Raw genomic sequence first — 20,127 nt, 5'->3', positions numbered from 1 at the left:
CCACCTGGATCTGTCACTAAACGACCTGACTTTAACCTACATTATTTGACCATGTAATGTTTTCATCTTCTTAGATTTTGCTTACTCTTTTCTAAATACCTAAAGATACAACTTTCACATTTTCAAGATGACCCACCGTTTTGTTAAAACGCGCATGTCCGTGCGTGTTGCTTTTTTACACGATATACATTTTATGACGCTAACGAATTAAACTTAAACAACTAAAACAAAGGGAATAAAAGAGTTCAACTTTACTGATATTACTTCTAGGTACCTACTTTAAAATAACTTCCAATACTTCGATTAAAAGTACACACAATATTGTAACAAAATCTTTATTTATATATTTCTATATCTATGTACATTATCAATATTATCATAATCATAAGTTTATAAGAATAATAAAAATCGCTCGTTCGCCCGCTGCACGCTCCGCTCACCGCTTCCCCATCGGCCGCGGCCTTAGCTTATGGAATGTGAATAACGTCACCGATCCAATTATATTTAAAATTATGCACATAAATTATTTCATCGTACACAAGATTGCTCATTTTCATGTTTCTAGAATATTTAAGTACTTGTACATGTTTCAGTTTCACATGTTTTGGAACATATGTGGATGTAGAATTATTTTTTTCAATTTATTTGGGACAAAAAACAGTAACACAGGGTTTAGACACAGAAATAGAGTACAAAGGATAATAAAGTGCGAGACCAACAACATCGTCCACTGATTACTAGATTACCTACTGGTAAATCTACAATATATATGTGACGTCCCAGGCGAAAAGGTACCTTATGGCGGTTGGCGCTTACGCTATTATTAACGCCGCTCCAATATTATTGCGGCGCTATGCGACGTAAGCGCCAGCCGCCATAAGGTACCTTTTGCCGTGGAACGTCACATATAGGGCTAGGTAAAAATATATAGCGTATATTGCAGAACTTGCGGGTATGGTATGTATGTGCCACTGGATTTTTTTTTTCATGCGAAATTTTTACAAAGGAAATTTTCAGAAGCTTCTCATACTTGTGGTCGTTAGAATTGTCTCGGTGCGTATTAGTTGCATGTGGAAAGAAAATTACAGTCAACGATAAAACTTGTACCAAAAATGAAATTATTGCCAAAAAACTTATTACAAAATAATTAAGCGAACGTGTTGACGGTGACAGACGTTTTGGTGCAACGTGCAAAAGTTATTTATAACTATTATAGGTACTCTGCATCTTTAGGTATTTAAATAAAAGTAAACGAACAATTTGTACATTTGCGGGTAGTTATAACATTTATTGGTTAACCGACCAAATACAAAACCACCTGGATCTGTCACTGAACGATCTGACTTTAACCTACATTATTTGATCATGTAATGTTTTCATCTACCCTCAACTGGCTTAAGGAGCCATTTGAGGGTAGGTTTTGTTTACTTTTATTTAAATATCTAAAGATACAGAGTATAGTTTTGTTCCAAAAGAACACCCCCGCTTCCCCCCTCCCTCCCCCACAGCAAGATCACGTGGTAGCGAACAGGTATAGTAGAGCCTTAGCAAACTGCACTATCTCGGAGCCTCCGAGCTTGGACTCTCCATACACGCGGTCCACGAACGTTATGGGCACCTCGCCAATTGTGTAGTCTAGTTGGCGTGCTCTGTGGACAAGTTGATATAACTTAAATTCTTTTTTGGGGTTCCTTACCCAAAGGATAAAAAGGGGACTCTATTACTCAGAATCCACTGTCCGTCTGTCACCAGGCTGTATCTCATGAACCGTGATAGACTTAAACCAAGAGAAGTCTGTAGAGATCTTAACAGCACACACAGTGCAGGTGGTATTTTAAACGTCAAACTTCTATGAAATTATGACGTAACTAACACTGGCACTGTGTGCTGTCAAAATCTCTGCAGACTTTTCTTGGTCTAACTCTAGCTAGACAGTTGAAATTTTCAGATGATGTATTTCTATTGCCGCTATAACAACAAATACTAAAAGTATGGAACCCTCGGTGGGCGAGTCCGACTCACACTTATCCGGTTTTAATGATATAGGAGGCAAATGAGCAGAGGAATCGCCTGATGGTAAGCGATTACCGCCGCCCATGGGCACCCAGAGGCGTTGTAAGTGTGTATTACAACAAATAAGACTTTGTAGACACGTAAATAAATGGTTGCAAACCAGGGGTGCGAAACTCTTGACATAGGCCAAACTCGGCTCCGCTCGGCTCAACATTGCTCCGAGCAATTATTATGGTTGACACAATTTGACGTCCCTTTGCGTGCACGACTACAGATAAGATAATGGCGTGAATTTTGGCAAGCATAAATAGCCGACAGGGATAGTGCCATATATTAGAAAGGGACAGCATGATTAGACCCTGACCCGCTGTCAAACTTCGGTTTTGTAGGAAGTTTCCGTTCTGTATGGTAGTACTATTATTTATTCTGTGGTCTTACAAATATTTTAAGGGTGTAAGTAAAAATTATCCCATCAAAAACATAAATGTAAAAAAGGAGAGCCAAGTTCAATACAAAAATTATGCTTGGCTGTGGGGTTCGCCGCAAAAAGAATGGAGATCTAAATGAGTGCCAAGTTCTATGATTAGATTAGATTGACTAGATTTTTTGTGTGTGTTTTTTTATCTGTATTTTGTATGTAATTCGACATTAAGAGACCATATACATCTCTTAGTAATTGTAATACGTTAGATTGAATTGTTAGTTTTAATTTATAAAATTGTTGATGTTATTATTTTTGCTTTTATGTAAATTCAATGTTGACGTGTAAAAGTGCCCTTGTGGCCTATTTGCTGAATAAATGTTGATATTTGATATTTGATATTTGATATGCAAAATCCAAATATGTATTTATAGGAACAAAATAACATTATAAACAACTATTAAACTCTATTTCTGTGCTTTATTGGATACCTATAACAATTGCTGTTATTTTAAAAAATGCGAGATCTTAAAGCCTGGTTAGATTTGACTTGGCCAGTTTTCATTACATCAGTCATTTTATAAAGTTATTCAACATATATATTTTGTAATTCTGATAAAAACTGGCCAAGCCAAATCTATTAACCTACTTTAAGATCTCACATTTTTTAAAATAACAGCAATTGTTATAGGTATCCAATAAAGCACAGAAATAGAGTTTAATAGTTGTTTATAATGTTATTTTGTTCCTATAAATACATATTTGGATTTTGCATAGAACTTGGCACTCATTTAGATCTCCATTCTTTTTGCGGCGAACCCCACAGCCAAGCATAATTTTTGTATTGAACTTGGCTCTCCTTTTTTACATTTATGTTTTTGATGGGATATCAATACTTTTTGTAAAGAAAACTAGGCAGGTATTGAGATTTAATGTTTTTTCTTGTGTTTCCGCTGCATGTTTTTTACTTCTGTTCTTTGTATTAATTATGTGGTGCCGCGCGCCGCCAACGACACACCGTTGGCCGGTTGTTTAGCGCGTATTACAGGTTTTTTGTATGGGGACCCCCCCTATTTTTTACCTTTTTTTATTTTTAGATTTTTTCCTACGCTTACACACAATTACCGAGCTGGATTCCAAATTTCATCCTTCTAGGTTATCTGGAAGTAGGTTAGGTTTAGGTACTATATGTCAGTCACAATAAAAAAGAAATTTGTATGGGGACCCTCCCTATTTACTAACTTTTTTTTGTTTTTAGATTTTTTCCTACGCTTACACACAATAACCGAGCTGGATTCCAAATTTCATCCTTCTAGGTCATCTGGAAGTAGGTTAGGTTTAGGTACTTATATGTCAGTCACAATAAAAAATGTTTTTTTTGTATGGGGACCCCCCCTATTTTATAACTTTTTTTTATTTTTAGATTTTTTCCTACGCTTTCACACAATAACTGAGCTGGAATCCAAATTTCATCCTTCTAGGTCATCTGGAAGTAGGTTAGGTTTAGGTACTATAAGTCTGTCAGTCAGTCTTAAAATTTACGACTTTTTGACCTTCATATCTTTATAACCGTTTGAGCTAGCTTCATAAAATTTGGGCTTCTAGATGTCCTTATGGATATAATTAAACACACGTAGTTTTATGTGTTTACGTTAAAGATGTTTTGAGTTATAGAAGGGTCAAAAGTGGCACCAAGTGGTTCGTGTAATATACACTTGGCGCTGGCTAGCCAGTTCCTTTGCTTGAACTTGGCTTGACACGCTGCCGCGTGTCTAGATTTTCCATTTATGTACCCACCTGATAATCATTTCCATTTGGAACACATAGCCCTTAGACACACAGCTGTCTATGAGCTTCTGCAAGATGTCCTTTTTGTACAATCTGCAATAAAAAAAATCATAAAATTTTTTACATGATGCAACTAGAATACCTTTTATACTAGAAAGTGTAAAGTGGTATTTTTGACTGAAGATGTCACAAATATTTACTATAATGCATCAAGGATGTGCTAGAGTCGGACCAAAAAAGGTCTTCAGCAGATTTGATAGCCCACACAGTGCAAGTGTTATTTATGTCATAATTTCATAGAAGTTTGACTTTTAAAATAACACTTGCACTGCGTGGGTTATCAAATCCGCTGCAGACTTTTCTTGGTTTGGCTCTATAACCCTTCAAGTGGTAGGCACTGGCTCCCAGACAATTGCGTCAATGAAATGTGAAAGTTGATTAATTAAAATAAAATGCCCATCGGCAGTTACTTGGAGGATGTTTTTTATTTATAGGCCCTTTAAGTTTATTTATAGATAGTTTATAATTTATATTATTATTTATAAGCTTATTTAATGTTTTATGTTTAATTAATTGTGTTATAATAAATTGATCATAATTAAGAATAAAAAATTAAAATAAAATTTAAGTTCCAATAATTCAAAAATTACATATGCCACACTTTTTTATTGAAATCTTTATTGCATAAAAGAATATACAATCGTACTTAAGGCGGACTTAATGCTATGAGGCCTATGAGGCATTCTATACCAGTCAGTCACTTGAAGGGTTAAGTAGTAGGCTTAGTCTTACTTACTTACTCATACTACTTGGTTAATGTCAAGCTGTGTTACCTAAAGGACCCTGTCAAGTCAGAAGCCCCCGGTCTCAATAGCATCTGAGTTACAAAGTTGGCACCGCGGGAGATGAGCTTGCGCTTGAAGTCCCAACCGTAGACGCCGCCACCGTCCTTGTAACGAGTTCCGGAAACCACATCAAAGTCGTGCTTCCGTTGGAGCTCTATCATCTTGGGTATGAATTTAGGCTGCAAAGTAATTTAATTATATCAAAAATTGTAATTAATGTGTGTTAACACATTCACAAGAGGCAAATCGACAATGTGGCATGATAAGCGCTGAAAGGGTCAAGGGGACATTAGAATAGGAAATTATAATATGACACTAATGTCAATATCACTACACCTTAAAAAGTCCCCTGCCGCACCTGTCTGTTTGCATGTTTGTTCATGATAAACTCAAAAACTCCTTAACGGATTTTCATGCGGTTTTCACCTATCAATAGACTGATTCTTGAGGAAGGTTTAGGTGTATAATTTGCTAACCTGTGCGAAGCCAGGGCGGGTCGCTAGTCCATATTGTAAAAAAAGACGCAGACAGTCACTACAGTCTGCTTGAATTTTTTTTTACAAAAATACTTACGTGATGACTAAGGTCAGCGTCCATGATAATGATAAAGTTGCCAGTTGCGTGTTTTATACCGTGCATGTATGCTGTGCCTAAACCTAGTTTCTTCTCCCGCGGGCGCAAAACAATTTTACTGGATCCATACAGCTTTTGCAACTGTTTGGCCACATCCAGGGTACCGTCGGGACTTCCATCATCAATTATTATCACTTCAAAATCGTAGCCACTGCAAGAAAACGGTAAAAAACAATGACAAATAAACGAAAACTTTTGCGACGTATTTTGACGGTCTTTTATAGATGTGCTTTTGAGTTTTGGTACTTACCTTTTCTCCAAATATTTCATAATAAGCCATATTATTATAGGCAAGTTTTCTCTCTCATTGTATGTGGGCAATAATATGGAATATTTATCACTTTTCATGATTTCGGAATCCAAAGCCGTGGCAGCCATGCTGTCAAATGTCATTCTTAATTTAAGTTCGTTCAAGACATGGTGAACCAAAAGGAGAAAATATTGAAATCAGTACGTCGTTTTTAACATGACCTTAAATGAAGTGGTCTTGAGAAAGCTTATAAAAAACCGGTGTTTAGACGGTTTTTGTCAGTCACTGCTTGAATCTTGCCAGTCAGCTGTCTGTCACTGTCAAGTCGGTGGAGTCGGCAGTCAGCTTAAAAAACAACACAAAAAAATTAAATAAAAGCGCTATTATTTACAAATCTCAAAGCCTTATTACAAAAATTAGTGGTATAAAATTGTACAAGTTTTTTTATAGAAATATGTCGCAAGCCCGGTTTACATCGTGCATTCCTTTACCGTTGGAAGAAAAGACGTTGGTAGGAGTTATAGAGAAGGCCAAGGACTGGGCTCTGATGCATGGTGTAGGCATGAGAGACAAGAAGAACTTCACCAAGGATGCTATCCAGGTAATAGACCTTAATTTGCTCATGCAACTGGAAATATACAAACTTTATACTACCTTGAGTATAGGCTAGTTTAGTTTTTATTTACTCTGATAAAATATAAAAATACCACGGCATTAAGAACTTAACCTTTAGATGGTTATAAAATATAGTGTAAACATAATATTATACAATGCTTTGTATGCATGTCCATATTTGTAAATTTTGTAAACATTTAATGTTGCAAATTTCTTCATACCATAGCACAAACATAATACTTCCTAATATTTATAATTTATTTGATACTTTAAGTTAATCTAACAATGATGTTGTACGGATATGATGGTCGTTCTTGTCTACGTGACAATAAAACTATTTCCTTCACTTTCAACCGTGGGGTGTTAAAAAGTGATGGTTATTTTATCACATAGATAAAGCCACCCATAATACATCTGCTGGACACATATTGCATTGAAACCGTATTGTGTGAGAGTGACTAAAATACATGTGTTAAACCGTTAAATTATTGTGAAGTTTCATGCTGAACAAGCTATTGACGCATACTCCTTTTCCAGATTGCACCCTTCGTATTGCTGCCGTCCCCTTTCCCACGGACAGAGTTCAACAAGGCCGTAGAGCTACAGCAGGTTTTAAACGAACTCATGCATAAGGTAAGCATGAATACATTTATCTCTCTCTCTCTTTTTTTCTCTCTCTCTCTCTCTTTTTCTCTCTCTCTGTCAGCTTAATGTTTATCCTGGGTGCATCCTCAATTACTGATCGGCCTCAAGGTAGGTCCCAGATTAACATGATTTGTAACCATCACTGAAAATGATGATGATGAATTTGTTACGGAAAAATGGGACACATGTTTTTTGACTAAATTTGCTTTTTACAGACGTAGAATACAGGTGAGGTCAGGGTTGCCATATGGAAGAATTAAATGTCCTGATAAAAATCCTGACATCACCTTAAAAATCCCGACATTTCTTGTAACAGAAATTTGGCGTAGCTTGAACGACGCCCCGGCGGCGCGCTGCGCTCTGCGGTGTACTGTATCGTGCATCTACCTTTCCCTCCGCCCGACCCCGTAGTCCCCTCCGACTTTTTATGAGGTCATTCCTAAAAATCCTGACACTCGCCAAGTCCGGCCGCAATCCGGACAAAGGGTTAAAAATCCTGACATGTCCGAACAAATCCTGACATATGGCAACCCTAGGTGCGGTCCATTTTTAATTTTCGTGCATCTCAAAACTTTTCGAGAGACCTACATAATAATGCTCAATGAAAATCACTTGTATTTCTTTCCTACTTTTGCAATAAAAATAAAACATACAATGGGAAAACACGTTAATGACGCCTTTCAGGAAAGAGGCATTTATTAATTAGACAATTCAACTCCTGATTTATGAATGACTCTAGGAAAATCTATTGTGTCTTAATCTTAATGACCACTAACTCATAAAATTATTACCTATTTACTCATTATGCATGTATTGTGACTGTTAACTAATTACCTACGTTTTTACTACATATTACCTCGTATGAATAATATGAGGAGTTGTATTTATGTAAATCCCTTATGATAAAGGTAATATTCATTAGTAAATGAATAAGCATTATTGTCTTATACATTCCTCATGGTACCTATAGTTAACCCCCGGCGCAAAAAGAGGGATGTTATAAGTATTATATGTATATAGTCTATAAGTGTTATAAGTTGTGATTTATGAGTCCCTATCTATGTACTTATGGGTTTTTTAGCTGAGCCGTTGCGGATATGCGTTTTTTAATTACATTATAATGTCATCTGCCATGACCACTATCAGATCTGACCACTTAGCATGACTTGCGTTCTGGCGGGCGAGGCGACTCCATACCTATACTTATATTATTATATATCGGCGCCATCGGCGGCCTTGCTCTTCATCGACATTGCTCTCATCGATCTGCCGAGGCAGATCGTGATATTCCTGGGCAAATCTTATATCATGAAATAGCGCTTTCCATGATGTGCCAAGGAATTTCATAGATGGCGATCTATGCAAACCTTTGACAGTTGCCAACTCCATTAATGATCATTTATAATTGTCACCTAGGTTGCCCATAACGACGATTTTCTGGAGCACACTCTGCAAAACGCTCTGCAAGTGGATGAGTTCACGGCCAACCTTTACGAGATATGGGTCAAGGTCCGGAAGGAGGGCATCGCTCAGGTATGTGCTTAGTACTCATAGTTTATTAGGTTCTGACGTTACAAACCTATCCATACTATACTCTGTATCTTTAGGTATTTAAATTTGTCAAATGGCTCCTTAAGCCAGATGAGGGTAGATGAAAACATCACATGATCAAATAATGTCGATTAAAGTCAGGTCGATCAGTGACAGATCAAGGCGGTTTTGTAATTGGTTGGTTAACCAATAAATATAACTACCCGAAAATTTACAAATTGTTTGTTTACATACATACATGTATATAAACAAACTGTAACTAACTGTAATTAGTATAATTAAATAACATGTAAGATCATATAAATACCTATCACTCAACACATAAGTTGGCAAGGAACTTGCGTGGTGACTTTCTGGCGGAGAGTAGCTGAATTCTTGGACTAAAACCTAATTTTAAAGTATATACACACTTGATTTATAAATCAGCTCCACCCAGCCAAGCATTCAGCCGCTTTGTGGCCAACCACAGCAACTTCTCGATCACCATCCACCTCGATGTAACCGTAGAATGACAACGTATTTCCGTTTCCCATTTTATTTAGTTTCTTAATCTTATTAACTCAACTTTAAGTCTACACATGTGGTGTGTGCCTATAATTAGCTGTGCATTAAACTTAAGACACCTATCGAATGTACCTATACCTAACAATGTATCATTGTAACCGCTGTTGGCAGACCTATTAAAAAAAAATACATACATATAATCACGCCTATTTCCCGGAGGGGTAGGCAGAGACCACGGATTTCCACTTGCTACGATCCTGACGTACCTCTTTCGCTTCCTTGACTTTCATAACATTCCTCATACACGCTCGCCGGTTTAGGGTGCTCTTGACCTGCCATTTCTTCAGGATTTGTTTGTTTACTTTTATTTTAATACCTAAAGATACAGAGTATAATACTAAAAGTATTCAAAACTCATAAATTTATCTTTGAACGTGTTCTGTTCTTATTAATATGATTTAAAAGGAAACACTAATGAGTATTGTGATAATACGCAAGGTCATATCAATATAAAGCGCTAAGTATGACTTATATTGACAAATGCTTAAGAACTCCCTGTATGTATGTGTATGTATATGTCTATTAGGTCGTCTGAAGACAGATTCTTTCTACCAATGTGCCTGAGAAAGCCGGAAAATAACTATATCTCATACCATTGTGCGCCTTGGGGGCTATTCATAAATTACGTCATTTCAAATTAGGGGGGGGGGGGGGGTCTGGACATCGGATGATGGTAGCATGACGTAGGAGGACACGGGGTCATTCGAAGCATGATTTTTGGATGATTTTAGGGGGGGTCAAAAATCGTTAAAAATCGATGACGTAATTTATGGACAGCCCCTTGACCGATTCTTTATACTCTTTGCTCACATGTTTCAAAGGAAAAAAATACCTAATCATATTTTTTGTTATTTGAAGAACGACACAACTACTATTATACCTTACAAACGACAACCTTAAATAACTTTACGTACATACATACATACATACACCACTGTCTCAGTGACCCAAAGAGGATCTTGGCCTCTGACACAAGAGAGCGCCACTCTGCTTTATTCTGCGCCACTTCACGCCAGTTGGGTATTCCGAGGGCGGACAGGTCTTTTTGGGCGTCACTCCAGCGGTATCTGGGACGCCCGGACGGACGTATTCCGCCCGGGTGCCCCAAATCTTTTTACAGCACGATCCTCCCCCATCCTCTCCAGGTACTTTGCTGTTAACGTAAAAGCCGTATTTGTATTATTTCGATGTAACTAAATACATACAGGGGGTTTTTAAACACCAGTCTTACTATAATATCGATAATAATATCACTACATTTAATTCTAAAGTTCACTGCACACTTTCACTCATCTGTACTTAGGGTTTGCACGACGGATCCGAAATATACGGGAAGATCCGCGGATCCGGATCCAGATCCGGATAATTTCATACATTTCGGATCCGGATTGCAAACCCTATCTGTACTACTAAAAGTGTTACAGGTTTTGTGTAAATCGATTTATAATATTTATTTTTTATCGTAACAATTGGCATAATTATTCCAAATTATATTTATAAGATAATTGTAGTCTTAACTCTGTGAAATAAGTAATTAAGTGCCAACTTAGATTACGATGTATTTCAAAATGGGTAAATCCAGCCGGCGCCTAGGGTGACTGAGACTGGTATAGTTATTGACCATAGTAATTGGTCACTCCATAGTAATTGGCCACTCCATAGTAATTGGCCACTCCATAGTAATTGGCCACTCCATAGTAATTGTCCACTCCGTAGTAATTGGCCACTCCATAGTAATTGTCCACTCCGTAGTAATTGGCTATTCCTAACAATAAAACTTCTATTGCCTTGTTTCTTGCTGATATATTGAGTTGTCAATTGCTATGGAGGGGCCAATTACTCTAGCAGTCACCCTATTACTACTACCCAAGAGAAATATTCATCGAATCCTTTATAGAAAGATACATAAGTACAAAGTGAACCTTATTGCTTTGAGATACGGTATACCAATATACATTGGGATGAAATTTTTACTTTCTGTCGTTTTTTTCGTCAGATTCGATAAAAGGACCCCGCAGCAAACATAGGGAAAAAGTGGTTTCAGTTAAATCTCACGAAATTTTAGTATGATGTTAATTTGGCTCTCCTGATTATTTTTTTGTATGGGCACAACTCTCTCAGAAGTATACATTCAGAAATAATCAAGTATATAATTTTTCACCTCAGCAGCTCGAACAAGAGTACTTTGCTTCTTAAAAACAGTGAGCAAAATGCGATTTTGCTCACTGAGTCATTTTGTCTCACTCAGTGAGCAAAATCGCATTTTGCTCACTTAGTGAGACAGTATGAGTGAGCAAAATCGCATTTTGCTCACTGAGTGAGACAAAATGTCATTCAAGTGACTTTTATAGTCAAATGTCATTTCAACATGCGGGGTCTAATACAAGTTCGATATACTTGGGTTCTATTATCTATGTTCTCACTGCTTAGGGTAAAAATTTTTGTGTACTACACGAGATCAAAGTTATTTACATCTCGTGCGCTTTTGAATCCCTTACTACGCTCAAGATTCTAAATTAGATTCACTCGCTACGCTCGTGAATCTATTATAGAATCTTTCGCTTGCACGGGACTCAAAATAAGCACTCGAAGAAATATCAAACTTTGATCTCTTGTTGTACAAATAACTATTCTATTTACGCGACATGTTTTCTGTTTTCTAAAATCGATATATTGTTATGACACGCACTGACAGTTACTGACGTTATAAGTTGCAGCCACCAACTGTCAAGAGGAGGAATTACGTAAAAATTGTTAACAAACACATATTTTGTATAAAACAATATCATTGATTATTTCTGAAAGTAGACTTCTGAGAGAGATGTGCCCATACAAAAAAATAATCAGGAGAGCCAAATTACCATCATACTAAAATTTCGTGAGATTTAACTGAAACCACTTTTTCCTTATGTTTGCCTTTTGATGGACAGATAGTTTACTGAATAGATATTGTTCTATCTACTATATGTCCTAAAATCTTCCATAAAAAAAAGTATTTCCGTAACTCATCGGAAAACTATATACATTTTTAGTGCTATTAAAACAAACCAAATTTTATCCAAGTTTGTAAAAAAATAAGTCAAAAAAAGTTGGCTATTTAAGTTTATATTGGGCGTTAATCTATTTATTTCGTTATGTAATCCCTTAATGGATGTCGGCCATTTTGCAATATATCAACACTATTATAAGTTGTATTATAAATGTGCAATGCAGTGGAACACTTTCTAATAGTTTTTATTTCAACTTAGATTACTACATTTACGTAAATCGCTCGATAACTGCGAATAAGGTTGTGTTTTATTTAAATATAATTTATAGCTTCGTAAGATCAACTTTATGACAACGCAACAGGGCTAAAATTTCATTGACCTGGTAACGTGAGATATATACTTAATGTTATTCTGATGTCCCGTGACATTTTTTTAATTGAATGCCGCTGTTCAATCTTTGCAGTTTTCTGTGAAATTATTGCAAATGAAGTAGGCATAGACATAGACATAGAAAAACTTTATTTAACATCACAAACATCACATGAATGGTACATTTGAACATAAAATCTTAAAAACTTCTAAAACAAAATTAAATTTATGTTAACATATAAACAAAACAGCGTGATGTTAAAAAGGGGCTCGACTCAGCATGATGTTGCAGTAAAATTAACTGCAACGCTGATTTTCAGTCGGACCCTAATAAAATAATAAAGAACCTAAAGTAAATAAAATATGTGACATCATTCAGACATTCACAGTCATTGCTATTGTCATGTTCAATTGTGACTGACTTTGCCGTGTATTTTATATTCTCCCGTTCTGTTATACATGTCTAATTTAATTATTTCTGACCATTATCGCCAGTTTAATGTCTCACCTATTCGGATTCGTTATATTTTTATGTACATGATTGGTATATAACTCTCCTCCGGCTTAACATTCCCGGCTACATCCAAAGAACACATTGTTTTCTCATGTCCACATAGCATGACCAATCGACCATCATAGGCACTGTCCCAGATCGAGATCAACAGATTATTCTGATCTTCTAAATTTGAGGACCATATTCATGTGACACTGTCACTGTCATTGATAAAATGTCATTTGTCGGTTAACTGACAAATGATGAGTTGGCATTGTCATTGAGAGATCGTCAGTTGTCATTTGACACTTGACTATACTGATGATAGTTATTGTCATTGCTACATAATGCTACATAATAAGTCGTGTGATTTTCTCGTAATCCTTACCATTTTTAGGTGGAATAAACAATTAACTGTGGTTGGCCAATTTAATATCAAAATTTTCATTAGGCGTCCTTAATTTGTTAGATTGTTTCCTATTTCCGCATTTAATACGAGTATGACAGACGCATTTCTGACTCCTTTAAGCGACCAAATTCAGTTCTCTATGTACCTACTTGAAGTTTATAACCGTCATATCAGGAATAGACATCAAATATGCTAGGCATGCTGCGCTCCGTCATCATGCTACATGCTAAGTAATAGACGCATTTCTATGACTCCTTTAAGCGACCAAATTTAATTATTACATTTAGTTTCATTTATTTCTCAATAAGTATTACATGTTTTTATTACATACGAATATAAATATGAGAACATATTAATATCGTCAAAAAATATTATTATTAGTATTATGTATTGTACTTGAAGTTTATAGCCGTCATATTAGGTCAGACTAGACGTCAATATATGTACATGTACCTTGCGCAGCCGGTATCGCTAGGCATGCTGCGCTCCGACATCATGCTGAGTATGACAGGCTCATTTCTATGACTCCTTTAAGCGACCAAATTCAGTTCTTATATATCTGTCAGATCTGTAAGTTTATAGCCGTCATATTAGGTCAGACTAGACGTCAATATATGTACCTTGCGCAGCCGGTATCGCTAGGGATGCTGCGCTCCGACATCATGCTGGAGTCGCGCTGCCCGCACACGGAGAACCAGTGCGCGAAGCACACGCCCTACTGCTCGTGGAAGCAGGTCGAGATCAACAGCATCGCGTCCGGGTTCGGCCATCTTGGGCCCGTGTCCAGGGAGATACAGAGGTGATTACGGGCGTACGCAGTGTCGCATAGATTCTTGGAGCGTTTGAAACAAGGAGTTTCTCTAGCCTTTAACCCCGATTTAGACGATGCGGCTCGCATGCGAGTTTCATACCATTGCGGGTTTCGATCGGTCAGTTGAATTGGACGTAACGTAACCAACAGTCGGCAATGTAACTAAAATCGCATGCGAGTTCGCGCGCCGTCTGAATCAGCCCTTACTTTGCAATTTAGAACAAGAATGTTATAGAGTTAGACAAAAAAGTCTGCAACGTTTGTGATAGCATACGCAGTGCAAGTGTTATTTATGCGTCATAATTTCATAGAACTTTGGCGTTTAAAATAACACTTGTACTGCGTGTGCTATCAAAATTGTTGCAGACTTATCTTGGTCTAACTCTACATAAATTTGCGAGATAAGTCTTTATAATGCAAATAATTGGGCACCTATGCTTGACTATTGTCACCTGACAATGACAATTTCTTGCACATTTCTGGTTCTGTATTGATACGTAGCGTTTTCTTTTTGAACTAGCAATATCAAGGAATTGTCATTTGTCAAGTGACAATTGTCAGCGTGGTGGTGACAGGAGTTTTAAACGCTTTGAGAACCATTCTCAAATGTTTTTTGTGCTCCCGAAAATAAGATATAAATATAATATCATGGCATTCATAATACTTGTATGCATAAAGGTCGCCTGGGTCACCCTGGATGAGATTACCCAATCATCTTTTTTTTGCCAAGTATCGCCTCCTACGCAGAATATTGCGTTATTTGACAATGATAATGTTGTAGGTACCTATTGTCAAAAGTGTAATAGGGAAAGCCAAATATTCAATGGTTTCATTTCAATTGTTGGTTCTAAATTATGTTCCGCACAATCTTCCTGGTTTATGTGATTTCAAATTATTATCAAATTTATAATATCCAGTCAGCTAGTAAATAGCCTAAAATGAACAAAAAATATTATTTTACTATCTGTATAATCGACGTAATTTATTTTATAATACCTACTTAGAGAAAGCGGTTCTATCTTAAATCTTATTGTAGGGAACAGAAAATACATAAGAATATGAATGCGTATTACATCGCCCAAATGCGACATTGTTAACCTGTAAACCATATGTACCTATTTCTGTACCTCGAAAGTGATCCAAGTCCAGTTTTTCACCCGTAATTTGACATGTTACTGCTTAAAACTTTTAAATACCTGAATGCCGTGCTATTGACGTGGATTTAGGTCACTTATGAATCTTATGATCTACTACAACAATGTTCAAACGTGAAAAGCGAAAGGTGACAGTGACAATTCGCCGTACATTTCCATGACAAGTTGCTGTGGCTTTTTATTACCGTGAGAAATATTTGTTTCTTTGTTTTGCTGTCACCTGTCGTTTGTCACGTTAGTAGAAGTGAGGTACAGTGAAATGTTACATGGTTTCGATATAGATACTCGTAGACTGATCAAGATTATGATGTAAGTTTTGTAAATAACTATAGATAATATTCGTTTAAATATTAAAGTTGGTTAATGAGGTTTACCCACTGATTAGTTTCATGTGCGTGTTTATAGAGTAACATTTTTAATATTATAGAGTTAAGCTAAGTTTGCATTGAATTGGCACTCGTGGAAAATTATGACAGTGCCACTATAAACGTTAGATTTATCCGAGACCACGGGGACAACGCCGTCCTCGAAACATTGGAGGTAAATTTTTAAACTTTACTAAACTTATGTATAAACGTTATGTCCCATTCTGTCGCGTGCCAAATCAGTGCAGACTTAAGCGCTACGCATACTTAACTGAATTCAATAACTGACGACAGGGTCGCACCTATACATTATTACACTGTATACAGAATTGTATAGGAATATCTGCATCTCACTTCTAAGTATTACTGCGTCCCGTTCGTCAGTCACTGAATTAAGTAAGGTGCATGAAGCGCTTTAGCTTATACGAACTCTAGCAATTTCATATCTCCATACAACTAACTAATCAACTCTAATATTTACTCGTAATGTTATCTGTTAATGTTTAAAGATGACTCGCATAAAATACTCGTACATACTTGAGATGAGTGATACACTGGAAATTACCTTATGGCTTACGATACGATCGGGTCGGATCGGGTCAGTAGCGTCAGTCGTAAAGTAAATTCAAGTGAATTTCTAACTTTTAATTTGCTTTGATAATGTAACTGTACATAATGATTGTAGATTATACTATGTGTAGACTAAATTATAGATAAGACAAATGTAGAAACTAATATGTCCCTGTAACAGAATGACTAATATTTAACAACTTTAACAAAGAGCAAACTGAAATGAAAATACTGATCCTTTCTATTCCAACATGACAGTTGTCGTTTGACATTGATTCTTCTGACATTGACACTTTTCTAACAGTATCAGTGACATTGGTACTTTTCTAAATTTAGCTAACGACAACTACGTATGTCTGTCTGTCTGCTGACCCCGTTTTCATTAAGTTGACAATTGACAATTGTCATGTGACAATTTCGATTCGCAGTTAATTTCTGAGTCGACGTTGTATGACGAATTGTTACTGTGTTTTGACAATTGTCATGTTGTTGAAATAAGGCACCGACTTATAGGATAACGGTGAAATACGTAGCTGGCGTATAAGATAACTGTTGACGGTAGATGATTTTGCGGTCTTGGATGTAAGTATTAGTTGGTAAAAGGTTACAAGCAATGCTTCCAATGTAAAATGGTAATAGGAATGTTATGTAATTATTCCTCCTCCTCCTCAGTCGTTCACTCTTGACAGAGTGGTCGTGGTTGTATGATGAGACGTATCTATTGTGGATAACGCAGCCCTCGCAATGTGCCTCCATTTGCCACGGTCTTCGGCGTTACGGGAACATTGGACTATGGTGGTTTGTGTCGCAGATTTTATCAGGTCTGTCCAGCGCGTAGGTGACCGACCTCGTGACCGCTTGCCTTCAACTCGTCCCTGGACAACGAGACGTTCCATGGAGTTTTGGTTTCGTGTAACGTGCCCGAAGTATTTGAGGATTCGTATTTGAACAGTCGACGATAATCTCTCCTTCACTTTGAGTTCTTCCAAGATCGAAACATTGGTCCGAAACGCAGTCCAAGGAATACGCAGTAGTCTCCGCCAGCACCACATTTCGAGTGCGTCAATTTTGCGTCGGTCTTTCAGACGCACCGTCCACGTTTCTGCGCCATAAAGAAATATTGGGAAGACTAAGACTAAGATGTAATTATTAATGAGTGTCTATATAATTATTGGTTTAGGGTTTTAGGTGCGGACACTGATTTTTTATATTATTTGTAATAAGTAGACACTAAACACACAGTTAAGGCGCTTAATGATACTGCACATACACTAGTTATATTTTTACACATTATTTCACTTTGATGTACGGTGTACTGTGTAATACTAAGCTAAAATATTTATATATTTTTTTTCCAGTTCCTGCAACCTATTTTATGTGTAAAATATTTTATTAATATTTACTTGCGGTATCATAGCCTAAGCCCTTTCTTGCTTGAGAGGGGGCCTGTGCCCAGCAGTGGGACGTATATAGGCAATTTTTTTAGTATTATTATAACTTTGAAACTCAACACAGCAAACCTAGCGGAGACTGGACAATGATGACCTTCAACATTTCAGACCCTCAGCCTGGGGCTGTTCCGCTCCGACTACCTGATGCAGCAGCCAGACGGCAATAAGATTAAACAAGTGGAGTTTAACACGATCGCGTCGAGTTTCGGCGCCATCTCCTCCAACCTTCCCGCCATGAATCGGTACAGATGCGCTAGTGGTCGCTGCTTGACCGGTTGGCCAACTTTGAAAAACTAAACTTAAGAATAAGATTCAATATCCTGTGGCTGTGGCACTAGGCTATGCCTGTGATGTGGCAGCCGGGTGACAATATTGTCTTCGGTTACCGCGATAGTTACCCACGAAATAAAACGATTGAAACGGATTATATCGCGTATACTTATTGAATTCATACTACATCCCGATGTTTCGACCCCTTTACTGCGTTTGTGTCACCCGTTGACCATGAACGCTGTAAAGGGTTCAAAAGTAAAGTATTTATTAATTGTAAACTGTGTACATTAGATGTCACATACAGGAGATATCGAATCAACAGTTGCCCATTTCGAGAAACGTCGGGCTGTAGTATAAATTCAATATACGCGATATAATCCGTTTCAATAGTTTTATTTCATAAACTTTAGACGCCAAGTTTTTCAGCCAGAAAGTAACTGGTTCATTAATATGCGCGTCCACGATCATAAAATTAGACAGTGAGTTTTATTAAATCGAATTGTCGCTTGACAAAACAAAAGAGTCTATTAAATTTTAGCCTTCACAATTTAAACACCAAGTTTGTTTTTCAAAGTTGACCAAAATACAGGGAAGCTGGATACTTTAATGTGTTAACTGGGTGATACAATTATGTCGCGTCGTATGTTTTGGCTAGTGGTGAAGCCAGGACACAAAGCTAATGTTTAATGTTATTCTGTTCTTCTTTTCTAAGGGCCGTGACAGGTGAACTGTTTATATATACTGTATTAAATATAAACTTCAAAATCGGAACTTCTCTAAATTTGTGTAAACTGTGTAATTTGTGTGTCCGGAAGTTACTGAGAGCCTTCCCGACTTTATGAAAGGTTTTGAAACTTGCTGCTGCTTTACCAAAAGCAGTCTACGCCATCGAAATCATTAAGTCTACTGTCCCGGCTCTAAGAAATGTTTTATTTATGTGTATGTCTTTTTCAGCTATCACTTCATCATTCTCATCTGACTGGCTACACCACACGCCCATAAATATTGTCTTGTCTATGTCCACTATATGCGTTCACAATTTTCTTTGAGCACAAAGCAATGTTTTCCAAATTATATGTTAATTTTTTCCTCATCATCAATACAGCGCTGAAATGATAAAGGGCTTGGGTATCGCAACATTACAACGATCAATTTAGTATTAACAGTAAAAACTGCATGATCGGAGCATCTAGGGAATCATCTATGAGGATTTTATTACATTTTTTGGGTCCAAACCTTGCAACCAAAAATGCCTGCAGTTTACTATATGGCATGTGACAGACGAGATAATATCTCGTCAATAAGGGGAATTGGGATTCAAAATAAGTTCTAACACATTAATGTATCCACGCCTTTACACGTTTAAGCAGCGAATAGTCGACATCTCTCACGTGGCTGTCTCTTTCTCTCTTCAATGCACGCTATCCATTCATTTCACTCTGGAGCTCGCTTGTGTTCATGCCTTTATTTTGGTACCGTTCGCTTGGCTTTGAAGTGTTTTTTTTATTTGTGTATTCTTTTGTAGATTAAGTTATAGTTGTTATGTTTGCGTGCATGTATTTTAGTGCTTTGTTGAGTTGGCAACACTTGAGAGATGTTACCTGCCACGCCCGCACTGTCCGTGACGTGCAATAACATGTACACATAACGTCTCTATTAACGGGCAATATTCAACCTACTTTGTACGGGAGGCTCTTGTGGCAATGGACTACAATTTTGCCTATTGTACGTTTAATTTTACAGATCAGGCGGTTTGCATCACACATTATTAAACTTACCAAGCAAATTTAAACCAACTGTTTAAACAAACTGTTTGGAGAAATGTCCAAACAATAGAAAATATTCATTATCTATATTTTCTTTAATTATACATACGTGTATAAGATATTAAAGGAGGTCGAACATTATTTATCCGTA

The 20,127-nt window shown here is 37.0% G+C and overlaps 2 protein-coding genes and 1 long non-coding RNA gene across 8 annotated transcripts in view; 1 reads left to right on the top strand and 2 right to left on the bottom strand.

Annotated features, from left to right (window-relative positions):
• Positions 1-20,127, bottom strand: part of LOC134674007 (uncharacterized) — a 173,046-nt gene that overhangs the window by 94,219 nt on the left and 58,700 nt on the right. The window lies entirely within an intron of this gene.
• LOC134673991 (dolichol-phosphate mannosyltransferase subunit 1) lies at positions 320-6,105 on the bottom strand. Of its 2 annotated transcripts, XR_010099541.1 has the most exons (6): positions 5,951-6,105; positions 5,641-5,851; positions 5,056-5,246; positions 4,232-4,315; positions 886-1,649; positions 320-795 (listed from the first exon to the last, which is right to left on the bottom strand). XR_010099541.1 is itself a non-coding variant. In XM_063532046.1 (5 exons), the coding sequence occupies exons 1-5, from the start codon at positions 6,091-6,093 to the stop codon at positions 1,514-1,516; spliced, it is 765 nt and encodes a 254-aa protein (XP_063388116.1). In that variant the 5' UTR covers positions 6,094-6,105; the 3' UTR covers positions 320-1,513. The 2 variants fall into 2 exon arrangements, 1 of the variants encoding a protein (XP_063388116.1); XM_063532046.1 differs by having other exon boundaries at positions 320-1,649.
• LOC134673983 (glutathione synthetase-like) overlaps positions 6,183-20,127 on the top strand; it is a 42,556-nt gene continuing 28,611 nt past the window's right edge. Inside the window, exons 1-5 of one of the 5 annotated variants that reach the window (XM_063532034.1) lie at positions 6,183-6,551; positions 7,103-7,198; positions 8,627-8,743; positions 14,216-14,365; positions 18,046-18,179. In XM_063532034.1, the coding sequence (XP_063388104.1) occupies positions 6,405-6,551; positions 7,103-7,198; positions 8,627-8,743; positions 14,216-14,365; positions 18,046-18,179 (644 nt within the window). In that variant the 5' untranslated portion in view covers positions 6,183-6,404. Of the gene's footprint in view, positions 6,552-7,102; positions 7,199-8,626; positions 8,744-14,215; positions 14,386-18,045; positions 18,180-20,127 lie in introns of those variants that run through there. The other 4 variants (XM_063532030.1, XM_063532031.1, XM_063532032.1 and 1 more) reach the window with 4 other exon arrangements.

The sequence above is a fragment of the Cydia fagiglandana genome, chromosome 19, assembly GCF_963556715.1.
Source record: "Cydia fagiglandana chromosome 19, ilCydFagi1.1, whole genome shotgun sequence".
Lineage (NCBI taxonomy): Eukaryota > Metazoa > Arthropoda > Insecta > Lepidoptera > Tortricidae > Cydia > Cydia fagiglandana.
This window is presented reverse-complemented; position numbering and strand designations above follow the sequence as displayed.

What these genes read in the sequence shown, in the direction of transcription:
- LOC134673991 (XM_063532046.1), bottom strand. Translation starts at nt 6,093, where the DNA reads ATGACATTTGACAGCATGGCTGCCACGGCTTTGGATTCCGAAATCATG. An exon ending in GACTTGACAGGGTCCTTTAG is followed by an intron (nt 4,316 to 5,055) that starts GTAACACAGCTT and finishes TTTTTATTGCAG; the next exon opens with ATTGTACAAAAAGGACATCT. An exon ending in CAAATGGAAATGATTATCAG is followed by an intron (nt 1,650 to 4,231) that starts GTGGGTACATAA and finishes ACTTGTCCACAG; the next exon opens with AGCACGCCAACTAGACTACA.